Here is a 25,790-nt window from a genome sequence, read left to right as displayed (position 1 = left end):
AGCAATCTTTGAGGTGTGATAAATAAAAAGTCATATCTTGCAACATATTTTAGTTTTCATTTTTTAACCGCTACTAAAACTGAATCTTTTTCTTGTATTCAGTGGCCTTTTTGTTTCTTTTGTAAGTTGTATAATGAAGTGATTTGCCCATTGCTTATTGAGTTACTTCTTTTTCTTTTTTTTTATTAATTTGTAAGAGCTCTTTGTTTATGAGCAAATATATGTATATATGGACTTTCTTTCATATGCATTGCAAATATTATCTCAAGCTATCATTTGTATTTAAATAGTGGTCTTCTTGCCTTCTTTTTCTTTCTTAAAAAATGCTATCACAGAAATTTTCAAGTATATACAAAAACAGATAATCATATAATGAATCCCCATATAGCCATCACCCCCATCAACAATTATCAAAGATATTACTAACCTGGTTCCATCCCTCAACTGCTTTTTTTATTTATAATTGTTGTTGTTGTTGTTGTTTTGCTGGAGTATTTTAAAGCACAGCTCACTTTACCCATAAATAGATCAGTAGGCATCTCTAATTGATAAGGACATTTTGACATATATCTACAAGACATTTTCCCAACCTATCCATCTTTAATACTAAGAAAATTTCACCTACCATGTGAAACTTTTTTGGATGATATATATCCATTTCAAAATACCACCCCCCCAAGGTCATTTTGCTTAGGCTGTTTTGCCTTTTTAACCAGAGGCAATTTCATCTATTTACTTTGCATAATTTCTTATACACATTTCTATAATTCTTATCATATGCTCTTTCCCTACAAAGAATTTTTACTCCACTCAGATGTTCTCTACACTTTCATCACATTCTCTTTTCTGAGCATCAGATGATTGTAGGCCTTTGAACCTACACACTGTTGTAATTCTGACCTTCACGGCCTCTCTTCGGTTTCAGCTCAACATTTCCAGTTGAAGTGACAGTGTTTGCTGAGATCTCAGGGTCTCCCTGCCAATTTTCCACGTTGTAGGCATTTACATAGGCATTTGGGGAAGTCATGGGTTTTCCCCAAAGCATTTCCTACTTACCAACAGCCTAGCTCACAGCAGAGTTCAGAATTTCCCTCAGATCGATACACTTACTTTAGTCTGATATTAACTCATCTTCCTTAAATCTCCCCTTGCTGATGCAGGAGGCAGCCTTTTCCAAGAGTTCTGATCTTCACCAGCTGTCTCTCTCCTTTTACTCAGGAGGACTTTCCCAGGAAAATCCTGCTGCAAGCAAGAAACATCAAGCTTCTCTGTGAGGGCACTGCACAGATCAAAGGCAGGTGGATCTTTCTCTCTAGCACGTATCTATTTTACTTACGTTTCAGGTAGGAGAATTGTCCACTTCTTCACTCCTTCTCACACAGTCCTGAAGTCAAACCATCCAGGTTTGGCCAAAGAGGTTTAGTCAGTATAGGTTAGTAGGTGATGGAGTTACTGGTTGTGTTGGTGCATGTTTCAGGGTGTTATAAGTTCTGACTGCTTTTGGAAGAGTTAGCCCTCAGTGTTTGGGGACTTCTGGGAAGCACGGCACTAAAGGAGAGAGGGAGGGTGGACTTACAGATAATGGGCCAAGAGCCTGCAGAGCTTTTTGCCAAGGCTGTTCTCAGGTCTATGCAAGCCCACAGAAAAACACTGCCAAAGCCAAAATCAAGTCATGGAGGATCATTCTGGGGAGACCACAGAGACCATCTTGTCAACCATTCCAAACTTATGAACAAAGGAACTGATGCTCAGCAAGGTGACCTGAAGGACTTGCCCAAGGCTGGAGAGAGAAGCATGACCAAAACCAGGTCACCTGACTCTAACGACGGACACTGTCCATCTACCCAACCAAACCAAACTGTCTCTGGCTGGTGACACTCTCCACCTACCCAACCTCTACCAAAGCTCAGAAGGCCAGTGATGCTTCTCTAAAGCATCTCATCTTGTCCAGAGCCTAAAATCACCTCAATGAGGTTGACCACCATGGTCAAACTAATTCCAAGGGACTTCAAAGATAACTTGCTCCATCTGGGATCCCATCAATTGCCATTCTGGAATCCCTCATCACGGACATCAGGAAGATGGGATTAGATATTGGCCTGTTGGATGAGGTAAGGTCTACTGAAACAAAAGAGAATGGTTGGCCTAGGATAAGATGAAAAATACACTTCAAAGGGAATAGGCTACTACACCTGCTGTCCTCTGGAGGCCCCAATCCAACACATCAATTCCCTCCTACCCTTGGCCTGCCTCCGTCCTTAAAGTACTCGGTCTTTTGTCTGTGAAAAGACAACAGGATTGGGTGTTTAAGAGAAGAAATAAATAGTAAGTAGTTCTCCAGGTTTTCCGCAGCTATGTCTCATATTTGACAATCTCACACTCACCGACTTGACAGTCTGCTTTCGCTAATCCATATGCATATAAGGTGTATATTACCCCCACGTCTACGAGAGTCTCACTTAGCCAACGACATCTGTCTGTGAACTGTCACGAAATGCTAGAATGATTCTTTTTCTTTTGTGGTGTCAATTCCTCTATCTGTCATTATGAACCTTGTTAAATACCCTCCTCCCTCCCCTTATGAAAGGCATGAACTGAGTGCTAAGTTTCAAACATACCCCCTTAGCACATCCAGATGGGGAGAAAAAAAGCACATCTAGCTATCTACTTAATCAAACATCTACTTTTACTCCATCAACGGGGAGGAGGCCCTTTTGTACATTTAACAAATTCAAGCAATTTAGCAACTGGGTTAAAACCTATGTAAAGTACTTCAACAACATGGGAAATAAAGACACTGGTCTTCTGTCTTAGAATTGGTTAATGGAAGACGTGAAGTCTCAAAGCGCGCACAACCGTGGGTTCTTACGGAGCTGCCCTAATGCACTGCTGGGAAAACCTTGTGAAGTTTTCCATCACGGGGGGAGGTGGGTTGACAGTTTTTGCCTTTGCTGTCAGTTCCACTGTGGGAGGCTCCTAAATTTATTACATCTAGGAAATAATTCTGGTGCAAGCCTATCCTGGAGGAAGCAAAGAAGCAAGGCATGCAGCCCGCTCTTCCGAATGTATTGTCTGTTATTACTACAAGGCTGTGGGCTGAGTCTTGGCAACTCCATGGGCAGGGACCTTGGGCGCTTCTCGGTCTAAACTTGATCAAGGGGAGGCAGAGCAAGAAAGAGGTCCCTTTGGCCTTTCTTCATCTACCAGCTTGACAAGCCCCAGCTAAACAATATATTCAGAAAGTAAAATGGAATCATCACAGTGGAGCAGCAGTGTTTTCCACTGGTGTGAACGTCTCCATCAAATACCATCTCTGCTAAGTCATCAAAATGCGCAATACCACCTGTTAGAAGATCAGATGTCAAATATTACTTTTGGATCATCAAGAAAGAGCTTTGTCTCTTTTTTTGCAATCTCCTCACTTTGGGAGGGTCCATCACCTCAGTTTCCTCATCCACAAAATATGAATAATAGCGTGGTCCAACCTCCTGGGGAGGAGAAGATAGATAAGTGCTTTTTGCTGAATAGCTCAAAAGCCACGCAAATATAAATCACTGAGTACTGCACACGCTGCCTTGCTGCTGCTGTAGGTGCCTGGAGCTGTCACTGAAGCCTGCGAGAGCTCCAGGAACCTACAAGATATATGTGCTGGGAGAGCCAGGTCCAGCGTCTTTTGGTGGTGATGACTGAAACGCTGTTGTAGTGGAGGGGCAGCTGCTAAGTTTATGGTTATCGACCGCTGAACTTGAACTTGCTCTGAGAAGCCTGCTCCATCAGGCCGTCCAGCTCAAAGGGCATCAATCATTTGGTGCAACACTGTGTCTTATGGGCTTAATGGTACTGGAATCTGAAGGGCCAGAAGCTGCCCTTGGAAGTGAACAAAGGGCTGCTCACAGGCTGGAGGAGTGAGAGGAAGATGGACCTGACTTTTGCTTCACAAATAATCTAATAATAAAGGAATTAAACCAACACGCAGGTTCTATCGATCTATAATAGTGATTGAATGATCAATAAATGCACATCTGCACTCTACAACTTAGTAAATGGAGCCAAATCTCTCAGTTGCATCCTCAGGTTAGTTACTTGGCTTGTCACCTTTTGGTGATCGTGGAATGTGACCCCAACTACAGTTAATCATCTTACAAACATATATATAAATCCCCCATCTCAACTTGCACCAAGTACTAGCAATAGCCTTTGCTATCATCTATCAATCAATACATTATCCTTTCTCCCCAAATGCAGGGTCATTTACTACAACCTATTGGAAACGTGCTGCTTGGCAGAGAATGTTTATGAGATATAATCATAGAAAATAAAGGGATATTATAATGAGAAGTCAACCCTTCAGTTTAATTGCAAAAGACTGTTTAAGCTAAAGGAAATAGTGTATTTGAGCTCTGAAGTGGAAATAAAGTTGCCAGTTTCTGAAATGCATATCATAGAAAATGAGTTCTTTTTCTTCATTAGAAAAAAACATATCTGCAAGTAATAAGAATATTATGAGTAAATACTAAAAGAATACATAGCCATTGGGCTGTGAGTAGCTACAGAATACATTATATCTTTGAATAATTTCTAAATCACTGACTTAGAGAAATACTGAGTCCTGGCCTTGGTAAATTATAATCTGTGTTCTTATCCTATAGAAATGAAAAGGATCATCGCCCCACACAACCAGAACAGGAAAAGTTTATTATGAATCTGAAGTGTTGCATTTTTAAATTAGTCTTTGTCTCCTTTTTGAAAAATAGCTTGAAAATGAACAGAATAATGTATGTATAAGGATAGTATGAACTAAATTGTCAAATTCTCTATAGACCTAAGGAGGAAAGAAATGTGGACCTTGCTGTGCTGAAGTTGCTGTTGCTAAGGAAGCACTAAATAGGTGAAGGCGAAACCCTACGATGTGCCCCAGGTGGACGGAGGAACAAAGAGGAGGTAGGTCCTTCCAGCTCTAAGGCCAGGAAAAAGCAGTTCCTATGCAAATTTGAAAACAAAGATGACAACTCTTTGTTGTTTGACTTAAACAAAATTGTTTTTCCTGAGTTAGAAAAGTCAGATTAACCCTTCAAAATCAGTACCCATAAATGGAAATATCAGTTAACTCTTCCAGTCACTGTTCCAGGCACTGAGGAAACAAAGGAAAAATATTCTATCTTCCTAGAGAGTAAACAAAATAAGTGTTAACTCTACAACATGGTACAGATGGTAAGGGCTGCAGGGAAAAAAAGTAAAGAAAGAAGGAGAACAGGAGATGCTTGGGTGGGGGTGGGGGGAGGGTTGTCGTGCCTTACAGAGGATAGAAGTGACAGTCTCTGAGCCAAGATGACATCGGAGCAAAGATTTGAAGCCAGCAGGAGGGCAGGCAGGAAGGTACCCGAAGGACAGTGAGCTCGTCCAGATGCTTGAAAAGTAGCAAAGCAGAGTAAAGCGGCTGGAGACAAGTGAGCAAGGGGCACAAAAGCTGGACATGAGACATGGCAGAGACATGAGGAAGGAGAGAAAAATCACACATCCTCAGGACTTCGGCTTTAGTCAGAGAGTGCCGGCACATTGTCCAGCAAAGAAGCACACAATCTGACTTCATTTTTCTCAGGCTCTCCCTGGGTGCTGTGAGGGGTGAAGACAGAAGCAGAGAGTGACTAGGAGGGCCCACAGTTTGCAGATGGAAGGCGACCGTAGTTTGGACCAATATGGTTGCCATGGAGATGAGAGGAGGTTGGGTTCTGGATACCTGTTGGAAGAAGAGCTGGCACGAGGTCTTGGCAGATGGGATGGGAAGAGAAGGAGGCATCCAGGATACCTTCAAGGTTTTTTGGCCTCAGCCATTTCCAGTTGCTATTAGGTAAGATGAAGCAGGTTTGAGGGGAAATATCAGGGATTTGGTTTGAGGCCATGGTAAATATGCGATGCCAATTAGATCTCCAGGTAAGGTGTACGAATCCTGATTTCAGAGTGAGGTCTGAACTGCGGATGTCAGGATACACGTGACATTGAAAACTATGTCTGGGGCCTTGTCTGGAGAGCTCCAGCATTTCAGGAAGGAGACTGAGTAGCCCATGACACAGGGAAAAACCTGTCAAATGTGGCCTCATGAACATCTACCTCCCTGATGTCATCAGGTTCAGAAGAAATGTTTATGGGTGTTTTAGGTAAACTTTAAAGCCCTAGATCAATGTTCACTTACTACTCCTGGAACCAGCTGGACTTTGCACCAATCACTTTGAATTAATTCTTCCCAGCCCTTCTCAGATAAAGGAACAATCAATTTGCAACTTGGTCAAGGTGAGTTCCAACTGCGAGCCTGCAAACCCCTTTCAGGCACTTGGTCTTCTTCCTCACCTGCTTTCTGCTGGATGTCACCTCCCAAGAATCCTCAAGGACCTCCCTAATCAGGGGAAAGGAAAGAGAGGGGACTAACATGGATTACCGGGCATCAGGATTGATGATTTACCTCCAGGCTCTCAATCAATCTTTAAGCCAACTCCGTGAAGCAGGATTGACTTCTCCTGTTGTAGATACAGACAAGAACGTGATGCTCAGAGAGGTGATGGAATTCAACTAAGTTCCTACCGTGGCCTTACCTGGAGCTGGGAGAGACACCAAGATCTTCAGGACAGTTTCCACTATAGAGCCCCAAAGCTCAACCCCTTCTCCAAAACCATCCCAATTCCTCTACAGATGGGACAGGAAAGATTTACGATGTATTAACACTGAAAAGAGAAAGTTGCTCTAACAATACAAAAATAGCTAGACTCCATGTCTATGTACTTTACGGATTGGAAAGCCCAGTCACAAAGCTTCATCTTTCCTGGACGTGTCGATCTGATCCCTCTACCAAGACTGGTGCTGCCAAGATTGGCAACCTGGCCTCAGGGGAAATAAAACACTGAAAGTGACCTGGAAAGAAAGACTTTCCACCAGTGGGAGGAGGATGTCTTAAAGGTCCTTAATGAGTCCTTGGAGGGATCTCAGCTCTCTGCTGGGAAACAGGGCATAGGCAGGGGGCGTAGCCGAAAGAAGTGACCGAGATTTGTATTCCAGCCCAACCACTTAGAAGCTGAATACTTCAAAAGTATCGAACACTGATTCAGTGCTAAGTGTCCATGCAAGGTTGCTTAGCGCACATTAACTCATTCAGACTGTGGACGTTACTAATGAAGATTTGACCGTTGGTGGTGGTGTTATATTCCCATTTTACGGAAGAGGAAACTGAGGCCTGGGGAAGCCTAGGAGCTTGCCAAGCTCCCAAACGCAAACAGTTTGGCTCCAGAGTCTGGCCCTTAACCTTCAACCCCAGGCAAGCCACACTCTCTGAACTTGAGTATCCTCGTTGCGTTGTTAGACGGAAAATAATCTGGCAATAATAGTCTGGCAATGTCCTCCACAGAGCTGGGCTCAATAGGGCTGTTACCTGAATGTGACTGTTCGCCTTTGGTTAATTGTCTCTTTTGAGGAAACTCTTCTAAAGCCCCCGCAGGTAGAGAAGACCAGCACTTCCTACACCAGCTCGAGTACCACTGAGCAGCTTCACCCTCTGTGTGCCCGCAGGCTTTGTGTCTAAATTTACCACAGCACGTTGCACGTCAAAATGCAGTTGTTTCCGCTTTTCTGGATTAGCAGTTGGAGGCCCTTCAGGGATAAGACCACATCTGATGCTTTATCGGGACTACCTGTCTCTCAAATACCACCCGCAAAGGTAGACGTTCAATGGATACTTGCTCTTTGCATAAACGAATAAATGCATCCCACCGGAAGGTGTGACACCACCAGAAATAGTGTTCCAATCCCAATCTTACCCCAATCAGTGGGGGGAGGGTGACACTCAGCTCTCGGTTTTCTTTATTCTGATCTGTTCAGATCACTTCAATATCTGCTTTTCTTTTACTCACACAAAACATCTTTAAACCTTTTCACTGGAAAGATTTTGGGTGAATCTATCTTCTCCAAATCACTATATCTGACTCAGTTTGTTTTTCAGTTGCTTCTAACCAAATGATATTGATAAAAAGTCACTGTTTTTGAGAGTCTAAGTGTATTCTTCTTACAAATACCAAAGGGAATAAAATGAAAGAATTATCATAAAGTGGGAAGGATTTGGCTGTCAGCTGCATCACATCCTTGATTCAAAACCCAGCTGCACTGCTGCATTTCTCTGAGTTTCAAAACCAGGAGCCACGGAGCCTCTGGAGAGGACATGGTGCACCCTGAGGGGTCTCCATCTGGGTCCCCAGGCATTTCCCACCCAGGCTCTGCCAGCTGGACAGTCTTGGCTCTACATGAGCCGCCCCCCACATTTCCCCACCCCTGAGTCCTGGTTCTTCACTTCCAAACCCAAGGAGTGAGTCCCAAGAAAAAGGGTCGAGGCCTTGCCCCAGGCTGGAAAGCTTTGGTTTTCAAAAACAGAAGAAGCAGAAGCTGGAGATCATAAAAACTGGGAAAAAGAAACCAGAGCAGCAGAGCCCTTGTTGCAGAAGTTTCATCCCAGTCCTCGGTCTTTTTCCTCAAGTTCATGATCCTTTACACTATACAGAACCACAAGCGTTCTGTATGAGTTTCACACTACAGAAAGATAATAGAATTTCATTTTTACAGAAAACTTTACCTATTATTTAACAAGATACTTACTATTTCTGAACTGCTGGAGGCAAAGGGATGCTCATTTTATCGCTGTTTAATAGATTTTCTTAAAGAAAAAAACACCATCATCATCGTAATTACTTACATACATTATCTCATTTAATTTCACTGAATTCTAGCAACACCATTGGAAAGTAGGTATGCTCTGCAGATGACAAACTGAAACTCAGAGAGGTTAAGTAACTTACCAAGACTTACACAGCTAGTAAGAAACAAAACTAATAACCACACTTATCACCTCAACTATCCTTTTCCTCTACAAAATTCACTCTCCTTTAAAATGCAATCCAGGCTCCGCCAGAACAAAAGCGCCAGTAACTAACTCCATTATTACAGTAAGTTCTGAATAAGTAGACTTTGATTAATTCTATAGGTGTTTTTATTCTTTTGAGAAGATTATCTCGAAAGAAAAAAATGGTAATTTAGCAATTATTGTCTGAATGAACTAAGCTATTTTTAACACTCTAACATTATGGAAACAGCTATCTATCTATATCTATCTATCTATACACACACACATATATATATATATTTCTAAAGAAACAAAATGACACCTATAAATTTTTAGAGGATCACACCTGTTTCAATTTCCACTGATACATTTTCTCCTCTAGTGTGTTTTTTAATGTTTATCGTTTTTAATTTATTTTTTATCGAATGAAAGATTCTTTAAATTATATAGTGCTTTACAGTTTAAAAAGTTTCACACACGTGGTTTCACATAATCCCATAATAACCCTTTTTTTAATCCCCTACCCCTATATAGATCCTCCAATATGCTTTGACTGTTGTCTTCAGTAGCTTTAACTTCTGATGGAAGGGTCATCTCTGGCCCCACGGAGTCTTATCCACAGACCCAGGCTACAAGCCGAGTTCCTTCTGTTCCACATCTTTGCAGTGGTACCTGAGACTGGCCAATAATAGTAGAGTTCATAATAAATAATAATTACTGCTCACAGAGTCCTCCTCTGCTATGGCAAGAAGCATATGGCAAGGAGTTTTGTATGTGATCTACTTTATTCACCAACAATCCCGGGAGGTAGCTTATATTGTTACCATCAATGTATAGATGGGGAAACTGAAGCTCAGAGAGGTTAATGACCTCGGTCAAGGTCACACAGCCAAACAGTCTGGGCTCCTAGCCTCATGCTCTTCTGCCTCAGGAGGCTTTGCCTTGGTGGGATGAACACATCTGAGTCCTTGACACACACTCCTGGGGACCATGGCACACATTTAAAGAGAGGAGCCTGGGGGGCGGAGCTAAGAGTGCCGCACTCTTCCAAGGTCATGACCCCTCCACCATGTCATCTGCCTCCCTTGGGGCCCTGCACCCTAGGTTTATTGCCTCATTGAATCTTGACAAGGACTCTTTAGGATGAAGTAGCGTTTATTTCTTTTGCAGATAAAGAAGAAGAGGCTCAGAGAGGTTCAACAACTTTCCCAAGGTCACATAGGTAAGGGAAGGACTAGGAATTAAGTCAATGAACCTTTTACAAGTCCCGCCTCCTCTGGGCTTTTAAGCATGGAGTTAACTGGCTCGGGCTCAGCACAGCAGAATTTCAGGACGAATCGAGTAGTAGTGTCGCTGAAGTGGTCCAGCAAGAACTTGGCACATGCTGTTTGTAGCTCAAGGATGGTAGGAGAGACTTCTCCCAGGGATGGCAGAGGCGAAGGTGGTCAGCAGGGCCCCCGGCCCCGCCACGAGCAGCCTCCTTAGACGGGCCACAGCCTCCCCTAGCCTCACTCAGCTGCCCGTCCCCTTTGCCCGGAGGCACTTCTCTCCACTTGGAAGGCCTGCCCAGCCTCCCGCTTCGAGGCCACAGAGCCCTTCCTCGCTCTTCCCATGGAAAGACGCGGTCCCGTTTGTTTGTCGCGCTCACGGGGATGCGCCGGCGTTTATCTGACCCTTACTGATGCGTCCCTGCAAGTCTTGAAGGGCCGGGGTCTTGGCTCGTGTAACAGACCCTCCCCTGGCGCCTGGGCGGGGGCTGGGGGCGATGCCCAGCACAAATCTGTTGAATTCATGACTCCTGCTCGTCTGCTCAGATTGAGCGCTCTCGCCGGGCTCCCGTCGGGTGAGGCCTGCCTGATCAGAACGACGGATTCCTCGCGGAGGACGAAGAGGTGCGCCATCAGAGCCGGCATTCCCGTTTGAATCGATCCTCAGCGCCTTACACTCGCGCTTCGGGGCTCGCGGAGGGAGAGGCTGAGGCGCAGAGAGCCGAGGAGGGGTTACAGGTTCGCCTTCCGAGCCGCCCGCGCGCCCCGCCGCCGCCGCCCTTTCACACTCGCGTGTGCACACAGGCCGAGCCGGAAGGCGCGATCCTAACTTGTGCCTCGAGCGGGTGGGAGGGAAGAGAGACGAGAGGTATTCCATTGGTTGTCTGGGAAAATGAATTGCACCTTCCCCTCACTTGCGGAGGATCAACTTTTCCCACCCCCTCGGGTGGGCACTCATAACCTGGGGTCGCAGCCAGAACCGGGGAGCCAAGTGGCCCGAGCTGGAGGGAAGCGAAGCCGGGCGGGCAGTGGGCTGCCCTAGACGTCGGGGAAAGTGCTTCACGGGACCCCGAGTGCCCCGGGCGCGCGAGCACGCGGGTGCCCCGAGGAGCGGCCCGGGGCTCAGGGTTGCGGGTCCCCGGGAGGGCGCCCCGGCTCCAGCGGCCCCGCACGCATCGTCCGCGCCGGGCCCCCAAGGGTTAAGCGCGGGCCCCGCGGCGCGTTGGCAGACACGCCAGCCAGCCCGGGACGCGGAAAGGCGGTCACCGCCGGCCGCGCGGGGCCGCGGCGGGATGCGGCGCTGGAATGAGGAAGCGCGGCGGCGCGGGGAGGGCTGGGGCGCGCGGCGCGCGGGGGTGGCGGCGGCGCGCCCAGCGGGCCCGGCGCGGGCGAGCGGGCTGCAGCCGGCGGCGGCGCCAGCAGGTACGGCCCGTGCCCGCCGCCGCCCCGAGAGCCTGGCCTGGGGGGGCCGGGGTCCAGCCCAGCGCGCCGGCAAAGTTTGCGCGCGCTGCCCCGGAGTTGCGGTCGGGACGGCGCAGCGCGAGCGGGCGACCGGCGGCAGGGGCGGCACGCCCCGCTCCGCGTCCCTCTGCGAGCCCCGCTCCGAGTCCCGCCCCGCGCCCCGTCCCCGTCCCTCTCCGAGCCCCGCTCCGCGTCCCGCCCCGCTCCCCGCTCCTGTCCCGCTCGGTGCCGGAGCGTGCGCGGGGGCCGAGGCGGTGGCGGGGCAGGGCGCGCCGGGACCGGCTTGGCGCGCTGCCCCAAAGTTTGTGGAGCGCGGGCTGCGGGCGCGCGCTCGGGCCGGGCGGCCGCAGGTGGCGGAGCGCTGGCCCGCGGGGGCGCGGCGCGGAGCCCAGGTGCGCGGCCCGTGGGCGGCGCTGTGCGCGCGGGACGGGCCGACCGGCCGGGAGCGCGAAAGCCGGGTGGCGGCCGGCGGGGGGTGGGGAGCGCAGAGGAGAAATGGGGAACAATGCGAGTGAGCAACTTCAGGAAGTCATTGTGAAAGAAAGCTGGGAAGAGCTGGGCGGCCGAGCGAGCCGGGCGCTCTGACAAGTGCCTGCGCGGCCCGCGCCCGGGGCGGCGTCTGCGGCGACGGTCCTGGGTCCCCGCGGAGCGCAGCCGAGCCCGGGCGGGACGCTTGGCCGCGGCGAGGGGGCCGAGCCGGCGAGCCCGGCTCCGAGGTTGCTCTTGGCGCCCGAGGATCGGTCTTGGAACCCCAGAGTGCGACGCACACATCCACGTGAGTGTTTCCAGGTAGAATTTCCGTAGGAAAACTTGGATTAAAAAAAGAGAGAGAAAGAAAGAAAAGACGAGGCGGTTAGATGTGTAAGTCCTGGTTTCGCTCGGGTCCGCCTCTCCTCTCTGGGGACAGTGGGAGCGCTGACTTTTGTCAAAGCCTGGGCCACTTGGTGCTGTGACTGCAGGTGCAGAGCAGGCCGGCCGTGGGACACCTTTGAGCCGCCCCGCTGTCCCCGTGGGGAGGACGCCGTGGTCCCGGTCATGTTTAAATCGATCTACGCTTATATAGTGAGATCACGGAAGTCAGCCTTTGTAAAGTCATTCATAACGCGCTTTCTTTTCTCATTTTTGACGTGAGAGCTTTTTGTTTATACTGTAAAATAAATAGATCGAGTCTGAGCTTGCTTTCCGCAAAATTGGAATTATCCCGGTTTGAAAAGTTGGTAGTACTTTTGCCGAGTGCCGTTTTGGCTGTCAGGTTACGAAACCCCTCGGTCAAAAGGCGTCGGGTTACTTGCGACTGTATTTGAAACGTGTTTGAAAAATTCGTCAAGGATCCTTGGTGATTCCTAAGGAATCTCCTGAAGGTGTGATTGTTTTTTCTTCTAAGTTGGAGGCACGGAATGTAGCATCTGGAGAAGCAAAAAGGGTTACGATTCGATTCGCAGGGTCTGATCCGGCACTTCCAAATGCAGCTTTCAAATGCAGTTTCCATTCTCTCTGGACAGCAGCTCCCGGAGTGAATGTCAAGGCCCTGTGCTTCCCTCAATTTCAACACTCAAAATTCCCCACCCGGCTCCCCACGGGGTATTTCAGCTTTGAGGTACCTTATTTTAAACTTGGAAAGACAAACTGGTATTGAAGAAATATCTCCTTAACCGTCTGTTAAAAGTTAAAAAAAAAAAAAGGAAGCTGAAAATTATTATGCATAATATTTAAACTTTCATGGAAATTTCAGTGATTTTAAGGATTGGTTCACTTTGGTTATGAGTTGAGGGGAGAGTGGAACCTGCAGGAAACGGTCTGAGCCTCTTGAATTCACTGCTTTGTTTGAAGATGTTTATTTGATGAGGTTATTTGGATTCATCTTTTATGTGGGATTTTTAAAGTAATAATTCAAGTATTATGTATATTATATGTGTTGCAATTTTTTCAGTGACAAATTAGATTATTTGATATGTGGCTTAAAATTTAAGCAGTCACAGATATCTCTAACCGGAAGATTACTTGCTTACATTCCAGATTATACAGAACGTGTTAAAAAATAATTTGTGTGCGGAGATATAAATAATGATGTTGCATTTAAAAATCCTATACAACTTGGGTTTGATATAGTGTATCCGATTTCAAAACTTCCCATGGTCATACATGTTTATACCTTTTTTACATGGGGAAAAAAATGTGTTTCCTGGCCTCAAAGTCCACCAGAGCTGAAGACCAAAACATGTCACTGAGTTAAATGGTCAGGTTTTCTTCCCGTCCTGTTTCTTGGTGATAGTTGAAAGCAGGAGTTTTAGAAACTCCTCCGTGCTTCTTTAATTCATCAATATTTTAATCAAAGTGCTACATCTTGGGAAACTACATATCCTCGGAAATTCAGTACCATCGTAACAATAAAAGCCCATCATCAGGGCCTCATGGGATGAGCCCACAGGTCCGTGAATCAAAGTATGTTGCATTTGGGTCTTTTGAGAAGTGTGTCTGAAGTCTCCTGAGAGAAGGTAACCAGTGGTTTCCTTGCAGCCATTTCCCTTGTTGAAAATTAAGATCACAGCCAATTTCCTGGCCAAGAGGCTGCAGCCAGTAGTGCTGGAATGGACCACTGTGTCTTCCTCACTGGAGGCCTAGAGTCTGAGGATCGTGGTTCTTTGGTTTGGGGATCTTTTCCCCTTGGCTTGGATTTGTGTGTCTCACGTTGGGTCATGTGTAGTAGCATATCGTCAATATAAACGTCAAACTCTTGAAGTTTGAGAGGACCCGGAGTATATATACAGTCTACTACGTGCCATGCTGTGAAACACCTCCACCCCACCTGTCCACGTGTCGTGTGTATCCTTCACGGTTACATGTGTATTAATAAATACAGGAAATAAAGACATTATGTGACCATATGCACACAGACACACACAGGGAGTACACACAGCCTGGGGAGAGACGCAGGGGGCAGAGTGGGAGAGGGTTATAACATCAAACACACCTGACCTGAGTACTAAAGCACCTCCTTTTTGGGTTTGTTGGTTGGTCTGTTTGATTTTTACCTTTTACTAAAACAAGACAGATTTTCCTGCTTGGAATGGTGAATTTAAGCATAAGTGACGTTAGTACTCTGGGTGTCTGCCTCACGTATTTGCAGTTAACCCAGAATTCATCAAGGGTAGCAGCGTTCAGAGGCATTTTTGTTTCTTTTTCCCTCCTCTAATATTTGTCATTATGAAATAATTTCACTATGAAATAACTCTTGGTTTTGTTGCCTTATTTGAATGGAGATTTATATCAGTGGATCCAGCGCACAGAGAGCAACCCTTTAGGGTTGACTGGCAGCCCTTGCTATTTCTCTTTTTTTTAATTATTATTTTTAAAAATTCATTGAAGCATAGTGGATTTACAGTGTTGTGTTAATTTCTGCTATTTCTACACACATTTTTGGGTGCTGTGACTCCCACTTGTGGCCATAAGACGCTGCCCCTCCTGCCCTGATGGTTACCGTTAGTCCCTGTCTGGTGTCAGTCCGTTTACCTGCAGAGCCCTCAGGCGTGCGTGTGGCATCATTCCATGTCACTGGAGAAAACACAAGATGTAAAAGCGACAGGTGACCCATCCTTTGAGGCTGACAAGGGGAGAACCGTTGATCCAGTTGACACCTTGAGACGGATCATTCTGGTTTTGCTCAGAACAGGCACATGTACACGTGTGATCCAGACCTTGGGCAGGTTGCGTTTCAGAGCGTAGGCATTACACACACACACACACACACACACACACACACATTTAAAATCCAGATGAGGAGGGAGACAGGAATAGGGTTCATCAGGGACGTGGGCCTCCCAAAGCAGACTTGAGCCACACCAACAAAACTGGTGTTATGGGGTCGACCAGATGCCCACCGTGTTTTCTCCACGGAGACCTGGCATGTTGTTGTTCTTTGCAGTGTAATAAATGACTCTGCACTGCAGGTTATCTTTCTGCATCTCCTGTTATATATGTTCACGTCCTTCCATTTTCAGTGTCGTTGCTTTAATAGCTTGTGTTTGACATCACTTTGAAACGTTTGATGATATTCTAACAAACATTTGTAAGATGTTATGAAACATTAAAAGTGAAATGCTGCATTATTACAAGTGAAACAGAGCAAACAAAAGAAGCTTTGCAGAGAGCCGCAGGGTGGAGAGGTGGGCAGGGCCCACCCTGCTTTGGCGTGTGTCTGGTTAGAGGCCGGGAGCCACTCCTGAGAAGGGCCTGGTGGGGAGGAAGCCCAGGCCTCCTCTGCAGGAAATGGCCTCATCCCTTGAGTCCGTCTTTTTTGCCTTCTCCTGTTTTGCTGCAATGAACAGGTGGTGGATGCCTTGGGTGCCTCCCATGATCCACCTGGGGATGAACTGTGAAAAATGGTGAAAACCCCGAGTTCCAGGCCTGGGGGCCACCTGCCTTCCCCGCCACAGGCCTGGCTCTGTCTCCCTTCTCCCAGGGCCGTTTGTTTCTGCCTTTGGGGCGCTCAGAATGCCTGTTGACTAAAAGAGATCCCTCTCCCACCCACCGCAAGCCCGCCAAGTCAGACGTCCTAATCTGTGAACCCGTTTTGGTCAGGACAGGAAGCACGGGCTCCCTTCCTGCCCGTGTTTTCCTGAGAGAAAACTACCTTCCCTCCTTTTTTGCATATTTGGCAAATGGGCCCACCTTCCTCTCCGCCCCAGTGGAAGGCGAGAAGGGCAGTGACGAGGCGAAGGAGACAGCAGGGTCCCTTCCAGGTGGCTGAGTCCAGGGGCTTCTGCGCAGCTCAGGGTCCGAAGGCCCCAGGTCTCCAAGGTAGGACTGGGGTGCAGCCCCCCTGGGTCTCCAGGGGCCACAGGCTCCTGGGTGAGATCGCCCATTTCTTTGCGGCTTTTCCACAGATGGGATGTTCCCAGCGTGCACTCTCCTCCTTCCCAGGGCAGCCTACGACCCAACCCCTGCCCGGCACCCCTCCCGTTGTCTGTCCTGGGTGATGGAGAGCCTCATTACCTTCCATGTGCTCTCTCTGCTTTCGGGGGTCCCCGCTCCACCTCCTGATGGCTTACGGCGCAGGGCCACGGCTTAACGAATTGCTGAAGATGGGCCCTAATGAGTGGGAAAGCTCCTCCTTCATCTTTTCTCATTCAAGTGTGCAATGATTCGTTTTTCTTCAGCAGTCAGCTCACTGCTAAAAGAAATCTGACTCTCTTCCTGCCATGTTCGCGCCAAAAGTGAGCTCTCACGGACGTGCAGTTGGTGCAGGGCTTCTGGGGTGTGTTGAGGGCAGGTGCAGTGTGCGAGGGTCCCAGCTTTGTTATTTAATCCCTTCCCTCCCTCCTTCCTCTCTGTCTCTGCCTCTGTCTCTCCATCTTCCTTCTGTCTCTCATGTGTGGGGTTTTTGCAGAGAAAACTAAGAACTACATAAAGAATTTGTAAATGACCTTACACATACTGAAATAGACTTCTGGGCTCCACTGTTGAGTTCACATGCTAAAATTGACACTCTAAAGCTTTTCGGGCAGTTTGAAACGGTCTAAAATTGAACAAGATGGTTTGGATTAGAGTCCTTTTCTAAAGCTAGGGGTTCCACGGTGAATATTTATTCATCAGTTTTTGGTAAATTTTTGTTGTTACATCAGACTTTCACTGGCACACTTGGAGCAAATGAAATAGCACATAAGACACCTCCTTAGACCAAATGGGAAAAATGTTTAATTTAGAATCTTTAGGAGAAATGAAAATGAGGGATTGATCTCTTATAAGCTGACTTTGGAGGCACTCTGAAATGAACTCCAGTGCTTTTAATGGAAACTAGAAAGAGCCGGCGACCCCCTGGTGTGAGCCCCACTTTGAGCCTGAAAAAGTGACCTTTTCTTCCTCCTTTGTGCTGGGTTTTGTGTAGGGCAGTGATATTCAAAGAGATCCACAGTGAAAACATATTGATAAATTGTGTATCCTACTTCATTAAATTAAAAATCATACTGCTAATTATCTCAGGTTGTTAGAGATAAGGCAATTAATTACCATTTAAAAATGGTTTAGAAATTTCTAGTGCATTTCTACCTGCGTTTTCTTGCTTCTGTCTGGAGTTGTGTTTGTTTAACCTGAATTTCAAGAATTTTCAGTTTAATTTAGAGCAGATAGCCTTTTGTAAAAGAAATGTAATTTGCTGGAAAAAAAAAAAAGTAAAACATTGAAAATAAATAATTTAAACTTATTTAAGGGCTGCAGAAAAATCTGACTGTAGTTTTTAAAATGAGTTTTCCTATATTTTGCTCCCTGATGGATGTGACCATTTTCTGCCTGATTATACATAAAGATGTGCTGATTTTGTAGGCCTGAAAACGAGGAAGTTGTAAGCCTCTGTGAGGTTCTACTGACGACACCCCCCCCCCTCCCCCTGGGTTTGCATGAGGACATTGTGGGCTAAAGGTTGTGGATGACAGACCGGGCTCCAAGCAGTCCTTGTTGGGCCTGATACCCACTGGGAGAGCATATCCATATGGACCCTGTTACGTGTTCTATTATGTTGGGCATTTTGTCCTCGGGATCCTACAAGGTTCGGGTTACAGGATAGCTCAGCTCTCTGTCCGTCACCGAATACAATGGAAATCTAGAACTTTTCTTGCTAATTTGGTCCAACTAAAGAACCCATTCAGAATATCAAGTGGTATTCTTCTCTGTGATTATTTTAGTTACTGTCAGTAGCAATCACTGTTACCAAATCATTGATACATTTGTACTTCCTTTACCCTTCTCAGACACAACTGAACTTGACTTCAGCTGACCCATTTGAAGCTGGGGTGACCAAAGTAAATTCCCAAAGTACTGAAGCTGCTAAGAGATTAAGCTAGGATTTAAGGAGCCTGATTTTTGAATTTACATTCTGTGTACTATGAACTTGGTTTTGAAAAGTGAATAGAGATGATTTTTTAAGAATTTTTATAAGAAGTTACTTCATTGTAATTCATCACAGCTGACAATTTAATTCATTACAGCTGATAATTTGGGGGTGTTGTAAACAGAACTGATCTCAGAATGTAAGTCCTTTAGGGAGAATTTCCCATTAACCTGGAAACCACATGGCCTTAACATGAGGAGTCAGCCATCAGGATGTCGGCACCCATTTCTCTCTGGAGCCAGCATCCTATGATGCTCTGAAACACATTTTCTCTCTCTGTTTGCATCTAGATTTGTAGCTCTTGTTTTCCCACCAGCTAGGCAGGAGAGACTTTTCTAAATTAAAAAAAAAAAAAAAAAAAAAAAAAAAAAAGGTTATATGGTAAACTGGATGGTGTCCTCAGTGGGAAAATCAACAATAGCTTTTCAGTTGTTGTTGATAAATAGATATGTATGGATTGCAAACACTGGGTGTTCCTGTGGGGATTAGCATAATTTTACTCCCTTGGGTCTAAATAACATAAATATAGCTTTAAAAAGAAAAGTCCAGTGGCCTTTGTAGAAACCTCAGGATGACAGGTATGTTTTTCGGAGTGTTATGGGTATACACGTGGATTTTCCTACCATATACAGTTTTAATTTTGAATTTTTCATGTCCACATAAAACTTCACTGCTAAGAAGGCAAGAGGAGATACTGTATTCTTCGTGACAGCATCTTGCCTTGCTGAGTAAAAAGCTGAGTTCATATTGTAACTTTGTATTTATCTATTTTATAAAAAATGAAAAAAAATCTTTGAAAAATAATAGGAACACAAAAACTATTTCTGGGTTCCTGTCTCTTCACTTTATAATGACAAGAGATCAACACTTATGAGAATATCCGTGTAAATCATTATTTTGGTCCAGTTCCTACGTTTTTCTTTAAAGATGGAGATGTCACTTTTGTTGCACAGTTGCTGGGCAAGCATGAAGTCTTCTAAAATCGGGAAGAAGGTAGAAGAAAATGATCTAAACTTAGACTTTTTACTTAAGTGATGAAGTGTAAAAGGCCATTTATATTTGAGGAAGCGACTTAGGAAATGGCCTCTGATGACGGCCAGAATCAGGAAAAGTCCTCTGAAAGAGTATGTAAATTCCGAGTGTGTCTGCCTCTCCCAGGGTTGCTGAATAAACAGCAGTTACTGTTAGTAGTTTGAGAGCCAGTGTACAGGGGTGCACACATGAGCGGGTCCAGACACACAATAGTTGTGCAGTGCTGGACCTTCCTGGGGCACTTGAAACCCAGCTCTGGACCTGTTTTGAAAGCGCAAGCTCTCTCCAGCTCCATTTTCTGTATTATTTTCTGATTTCTAATATTTCACATCTTTTTTCCTGCCTCACTTCGAGACAGGTAGCTCCATGATGGCTTTTACAAATAGTCTCATGGTCCTTTTCATTCTGTATTAAATCCCTCCTCACTAAGAATGTTTTCAGACAGCAGGGTTTTCAGCTGTTTTTTGAAGAGGCTTCCCGAGTTCCCCTTGACCCTTCCTCTTTTGCATATCAGTTCCTGCCCCTAGAAAAAAAATGTGAGGACAGAATTGCACATGGGAGCTAATTTGCCCTCAAAAAGCAGGTTCACAGCAGAACAAACCTCTGGAGGAAGAGTTCTCTGTAGCTCAGTTTAAAAAAAGGGTGTGTGTGTGTGTGTGTGTTTGTGTGTGTGTGTGTGAATGGCTCAGTTAAATATGGGGGAGGGGGGGTGTGAAAGCCAAATTGGATTCCCTGCCATCCTGTTTAAATCTTGTTTTTCATTGTTATTTGCACCAGCCCTAATCTCTGTGGAATAATCATGAAAATGTGTAGATTGGCAGCTAATTTTTGAAAAATGAAAAGACTCAGAAATGGAATAACTGGGCTCCGAAGTTGTTACGTTCACCCGACCTGTTTTGTCAAGTTGTTAGGAAAACCTCTATGGTCCCCAGAACCAGACACAAAGACCCTGCATATTGCCTTTGCTTTCTCTTGGAAAGTTTCCTTTTTTAAGATACAGTGTAATTCACAGTGATAGGGTAGATTTGCAAAAATAAAATCTACCAGTCTGAAGATCAAAAGACTTTCTCTCAGCAGGAATAATGGGTTTTATTAAAGAGCTCTGTGACCTAAAACATTTTAAATAGATTATAGGCTTGGCCCATGTTCCCCCTTCAAAATAAGCGTCATTGAGATTATAAGGAAATAACCCCAAACGTAACTCTAGTGCAACCTCACTCATCAGGGAGGAAAATAACCAATAGCATCCATTTGACCAAATAACCAGAATTTAATTGTAGAAGTTTTGTGATGAAGTTTGCCTTAATTGCAGAGTGTTACAAAGAACATGCTTATTTTCTGTGAAGATACAGGTAACACCCATTCCTTGTCCGTTTATACGTTTAAAATTTGGGACCGCTGCCCAAGTGGTCCTGGGTTCAGATCTCAGCTCTGTTGTCTGTTTAGATGTGTGGCCTTGGGCAGAATGCTTCTATCTTAGCCTCGGTTTTCTCATCTACAAAATGGAAAAAATAATATGGATTATGTATAATAAGAAGAATACAGGTTAATTGTAAGGGTTAAAGATGCACACTTAGCAAATGGGGATTGAATACTACATCTACCGTGGACACTCTGCTGGGCACTCAGATAAGACAGAGGACAAGGTGGGTGGTGTCCAGGCCTGTGGGGATTAGCAGCGAAATGCCAGGCGCGTGGTAGTTGCTTCAAGAAAGCGAACTAACCCCAGTATCGTTTCCTTTCCCTCTTTTTCTGGCATATATAAGGCACTCAAGAAAGGCTATGAAATATTTCTGGGCAGAAACTCACCCATGTGGTTCATCATAGCACATTTGTTGTGCTGTGTACTTAATTATTTAATCGCCATTAATCAGGGTGGCTTGGAGAGTCATCAAATTGTGGTTCGTGACAAGCATCTGGCTTTTAATCTTGACTTCATTAATCCAGACTCACCTTTTTGGATTGTGGAAAAGCCCTGGCACCTCAGGGAAAGTGCTGTGAGGGGAGGCGGCTGAGGAGGGTCTGGGGACCCCCGCTCTCCCCGGCCCTTCCCACCTGAGTGGTCCTCTCAGGCTCCCGCCGAGCCGCTCTTCGAGCTGCTTGCTCTCCGGCGGGTAGAAATGGGGCCACTCGTCCTGGAGATGTGCCTGGGCTCCTCACTCGGAAGCCACGACTGCCCAGGGCTGTTGGATGCTCGTCCCCAGGGAGGCATCCAGGTTCCAGCCCCCGTGGGTGTGGGAGGAGGAAAAGAAGGCGAGGTCAGGGAGGGGCTTCCAGAAGGTCTTGCTGTCCCCCTGGCCCGGCCACCGTGGAAGCAGGATGCTGTGGGCCTGCCTCCATCTTGTGCTGGGTCCTCAGTGTCCCCCTGTTCTCTAGGCTCCAGAGAGCCGGCGGGGAGGGAGAGATGGGCAAGTCCCGCGCAGCAGCAGGGGAATGACGGGCCTGACCGCAGGCTGTGCCTCCTGAAAGGACAGTCCCCGCTGGCTGTCCCTTATCGCTGCATCTGTTTCCCCGTGTGCTCACCCCCAAGAGACAATAAAAACATTCACGTCTGTAAGAGCTGCCCGGTGACGGTTATTTCCTGAGATTGCTGTGTTTTCTCCCATCAATATGTTGGCTCTGGCCTCAAATCACTGGGGCTCCCTGTGCAGAGCAGAATATGGCAATGTTCCCGTGAAATAAGTGTTCCCTCTGGCATCTCCCTTTACAGGCCTGCTGGTCTTGGTTTGGGTTTAGGTGAAGGTTTGTGAAAATAAGGTGTTAAGTCACTTTTGCGATAAACTCCTCTTCCTGACTGCAAGCTCTTTTGTACTGAGATCAGATCAAGCCTGAGTCCCATTTACCATTTGACACTGGGCACTGCTTCCACGAGTCTAAAAAGAAACACAGAGCCTGGGCCGTGCCTGTGTTCCCGGGGATGGGGTTATTTCACTGTCCCCTTCGAGACCCTTCCAGGCTGCCCCTTGGCAGCTTCTTGGTCTTGGAGGGGGTGGCGTTTCCTCTCCCGCAGACAGTTTTCCATTGTCGGATTATTCCTTGGTCTTTGCCTAAAGGCAAAGTCACTTTTACAAAAAACTCACTCCTTTTTAGTCCCAAGAGATGCAAATTTCGACTTTGGGGAAGTTTGAGGGAGCTTGTCACCGAACCACCGTGTGATGTCAGACAAGACAGGTCGCGGAATCACAGGGCCGGTGTGGGCTGTGCCCTAATTCTTACGAATCTCAAAACGATGGTGCCAACAAAACATTCGTCCAATCAAGGGGGGCGGCCCATAAGCACAGCCCCAGAGCTGCAGTGGCTGCAGGCCCACACATAGTGGGTCCGTGTAGGGTTGGTAGAGAGTGCGTTTGAAAGTCTAAGCGAGGCTGAGGACCTAACAGTTCCACATGGGGGTTGCAGACATTCAGTGAAAATGGAAACCGGCCTGTGACAGGGATCCTGCATCCCCTGATTGCTGGGGTCGGCTCCCTAATACCTCCAATGTCCAGAGCACCAGTGGACACTGAGGCGGGGCTGGATCCAGGAAGGTGCCCTCGCCCTGCCCCCTCGGAACACGCAGGCGCACGTGCCCGCCCAGCAGAGCCACGCCTGGGCCTTAGCCATGGGCCCAGAGCATCCTTTTGCTGCTTTATGACATGTTCTCACGTCTCCCCACCTGAAGAGACCGATGAACAAAGGGGAGCTGGGAGTGGGTAGATTTTGCCCTGACAGTGAACCCAGAGGGTCCGTAGGGTCCGGTGGGCTGGAAGGCACCTTCTCCGGCAGGGCTGGGGTGGGGGGCCATCAGCTGGGCCTTACGAAACATTTTCTCTTTTTACTCGGCAATTACTTGAATATACAGTAGGGTATTGAGGAAATCAGTCCCTGCCACGGAGCAGTGCATAGTCCTTAAAACAAGAATGTCGTTGCATATTTGTCAATTAAAAAGATACGTGTAGCATTAAATGAAAAAAAATGTTTTACAACAGTTTATTTGGAATATGTTTAGTGTCCTGTTCTTCTAAAAAGTTCTGTGTACACACACACACACACACACACACATACACACACAGAAAAAATGTAGTCGTCCTAAGTAGTGGAAATTATGGGCATTTACTTGCCTCTGTTTTAAAACAGTTGTAAAATATGTATCACTCGTATAGCAGAAAAAAAGTTCAAAGTCAACAAAATAAAAATTGGGAGTTAGAGTATCGTTTGTTGCTACAAGATTTGAGTTCTATCTACTATACGTCGCCCTGTCAATACGGGGACACTTTAGAACTGGTTTGTGATATTTCACTGTAAAATACTATACTTGTCTTCAGGAAGCTGAATCTTGTATTAATGCCGCACAGTAAACACAAAGGTTTTTCTCATTTGAGTCTGTCTTGTTTCTTTAGAATTGTTTCAACAGGTTGCAGAAGGATCATAGGTTTTTTTACCTTTTTTACTGTTAAAAAGATGTGAGACTTTGGGCACATTGCTTTTTGGTGACACTGGACAGGTTTCGTGTTTGCTTCTGGGGCTAGTTTGTCTGGCTTTGCTTTTGGTGGACCCTCAGTCTTGGGGCTGAAACACAAGTGGGCCATGGGGCCTTTTTCCCTTCTGGGGTCACGGGCTGTACCCCTAAGGCCCACACTTGCCTTGGAAATTCGAGTCACAGCTCAGACTAGTGCAGTGGCTTTCAGGAATAGAGGCAAACCCTTCCCCATCCAGAACGAGTGCTGGTCATCCGTGTCCTCTTCGTGACTGGTACCGCCAGGACTGAAACTGAAAATCTGTATTGCGAATGCACCATGACGGCTGTTACATACACACACACATGGCCTGTGTCTGCTCAGAACTGTAGCCTCCCCTGAGAGGGTCAGGCCCCCTGAACCTTCCATCGTTGTGCAGGCATCTGCTGAGAACAGGCCTGAAGGCGCAGACACACGCATCTGAACGGGAGAGACAGAGGTGGTCCCCCAGAAAGAAGTGACCTGATTTCGAGTCAAAACAGGCTCCGTTGGCTGGTTGGAGAAGGCGCTCTTCTGAAGGTTGTCCAGCAGAGCATAAACAAGCAGACTTTGTGGAGGTCATCTGCTGCTGGGCCCCAGCTTTCCTATCCACGGAGCCTCCAGATGTCACCTACCAGGGGTACCTGAGACCTGTGAGGTGCAGGCCAGGACCCTGAGTGCAGAACGCAGCCCCCCTCTCCCTCCTGCTCGGCTGATGTGGCCTCTCCCCGGTGTCTGTGGTGGCCGCGAGCAGAATGGTCCCCATCGCCACCCAAGGGCAGCTCCTCCGGGCTCGCTTTCTCTCTTTCCACCCGCCCGAGGAGCCAGCCACGTGTCAGCAGAACAGGAAGGTCTGGGCGCTCTCCGGGCCTGGTTTGGCAGCCGTCGTGGGCTTTCCTTCTCCCCGCGTCAGAGCCTGGCAGTCTCAGGCAGGGGCCCTGAAAGAGCGGGGGACAAAGCCAGCGGCGCGAGGCCCATCTGCCAGGCTGGAGGTGTATTTATTATTGATGGACGGAGCACGGCGGCTGCTCAGATATGCAGCCCTGCCTGGGTAAATGAGACATTCTTCAGCAAATTGCTTCGTTTTTTGATTGCTGATTGTACGCGTGTCACCAAGCTGACTCAAGGTTCATCGATGCATGCTCAGTAAATTAGAAAGAACATAACTATGGATCAGCCAAGAGAATGAATTCTGTGCCTACAATGACCCAGGGCCATTTAATTTTCTGCTTAATTTTGTTGCAGTCAGTTTGCATTTTGGGTTATTATGCAGTAGGAAATTAACAATAAATAACAAATTTGGTCCTCCTGTCCTTGTAATGATATTTTTATAAATCTTTGTAATGCTGTTTTTAAAAGGATCAAGGTCTGTGCCAGTCTGATACTCCAGCGAGTGTGTGAGGAGGAAAATGCATTATTCTTGGTAGATAGCCTCGTTGTTAAAGAGCTCAGCCCTTATCTCTCTTTCTCTCTCTCGTATCTTAGGAGTAATTTGCTTTCAACTAAAATCCCTTCCTCTCTTTCTCAGATAACCCGAGGACCATGGATGCTGATGAGGGTCAAGACATGTCCCAAGTTTCAGGTGAGAGCTGGTGAGATGCCCATATGGGGAGTACAGGAAGACCGCTCCAGTGGGCACCCAAAGCCAAGGTGCTTGCTGGGGGGGGGGGGGTAGGGAGGAAGAGGGCTGTTCTGCCAGAGGAAAGGCCAAGATGGAATTGGTATCCATGTTTCACCTCAGCTCTTAGAGATTATCCCAGTGTGGCAACCTAGACAGAAAAATCTCCATCCCAGAT

At 46.8% G+C, this 25,790-nt stretch overlaps 1 protein-coding gene across 5 annotated transcripts in view; it reads left to right on the top strand.

The window, feature by feature from the left end:
- The first annotated feature begins 12,222 nt into the window (after positions 1-12,222).
- Positions 12,223-25,790, top strand: part of IKZF1 (IKAROS family zinc finger 1) — an 88,110-nt gene continuing 74,542 nt past the window's right edge. For 4 of the 5 annotated variants that reach the window (XM_036864570.1, XM_036864569.1, XM_036864568.1 and 1 more), the window contains exons 1-2: positions 12,223-12,379; positions 25,523-25,576. In XM_036864570.1, the coding sequence (XP_036720465.1) occupies positions 25,537-25,576 (40 nt within the window). In that variant the 5' untranslated portion in view covers positions 12,223-12,379; positions 25,523-25,536. Of the gene's footprint in view, positions 12,380-13,160; positions 13,202-25,522; positions 25,577-25,790 lie in introns of those variants that run through there. The other variant, XM_036864567.1, reaches the window with a different exon arrangement.

The sequence above is a fragment of the Balaenoptera musculus genome, chromosome 9, assembly GCF_009873245.2.
Source record: "Balaenoptera musculus isolate JJ_BM4_2016_0621 chromosome 9, mBalMus1.pri.v3, whole genome shotgun sequence".
NCBI lineage: Eukaryota > Metazoa > Chordata > Mammalia > Artiodactyla > Balaenopteridae > Balaenoptera > Balaenoptera musculus.
The sequence above is the reverse complement of the archived record's forward strand: the minus strand, read 5'-3'. Positions and strand labels throughout refer to the sequence as shown.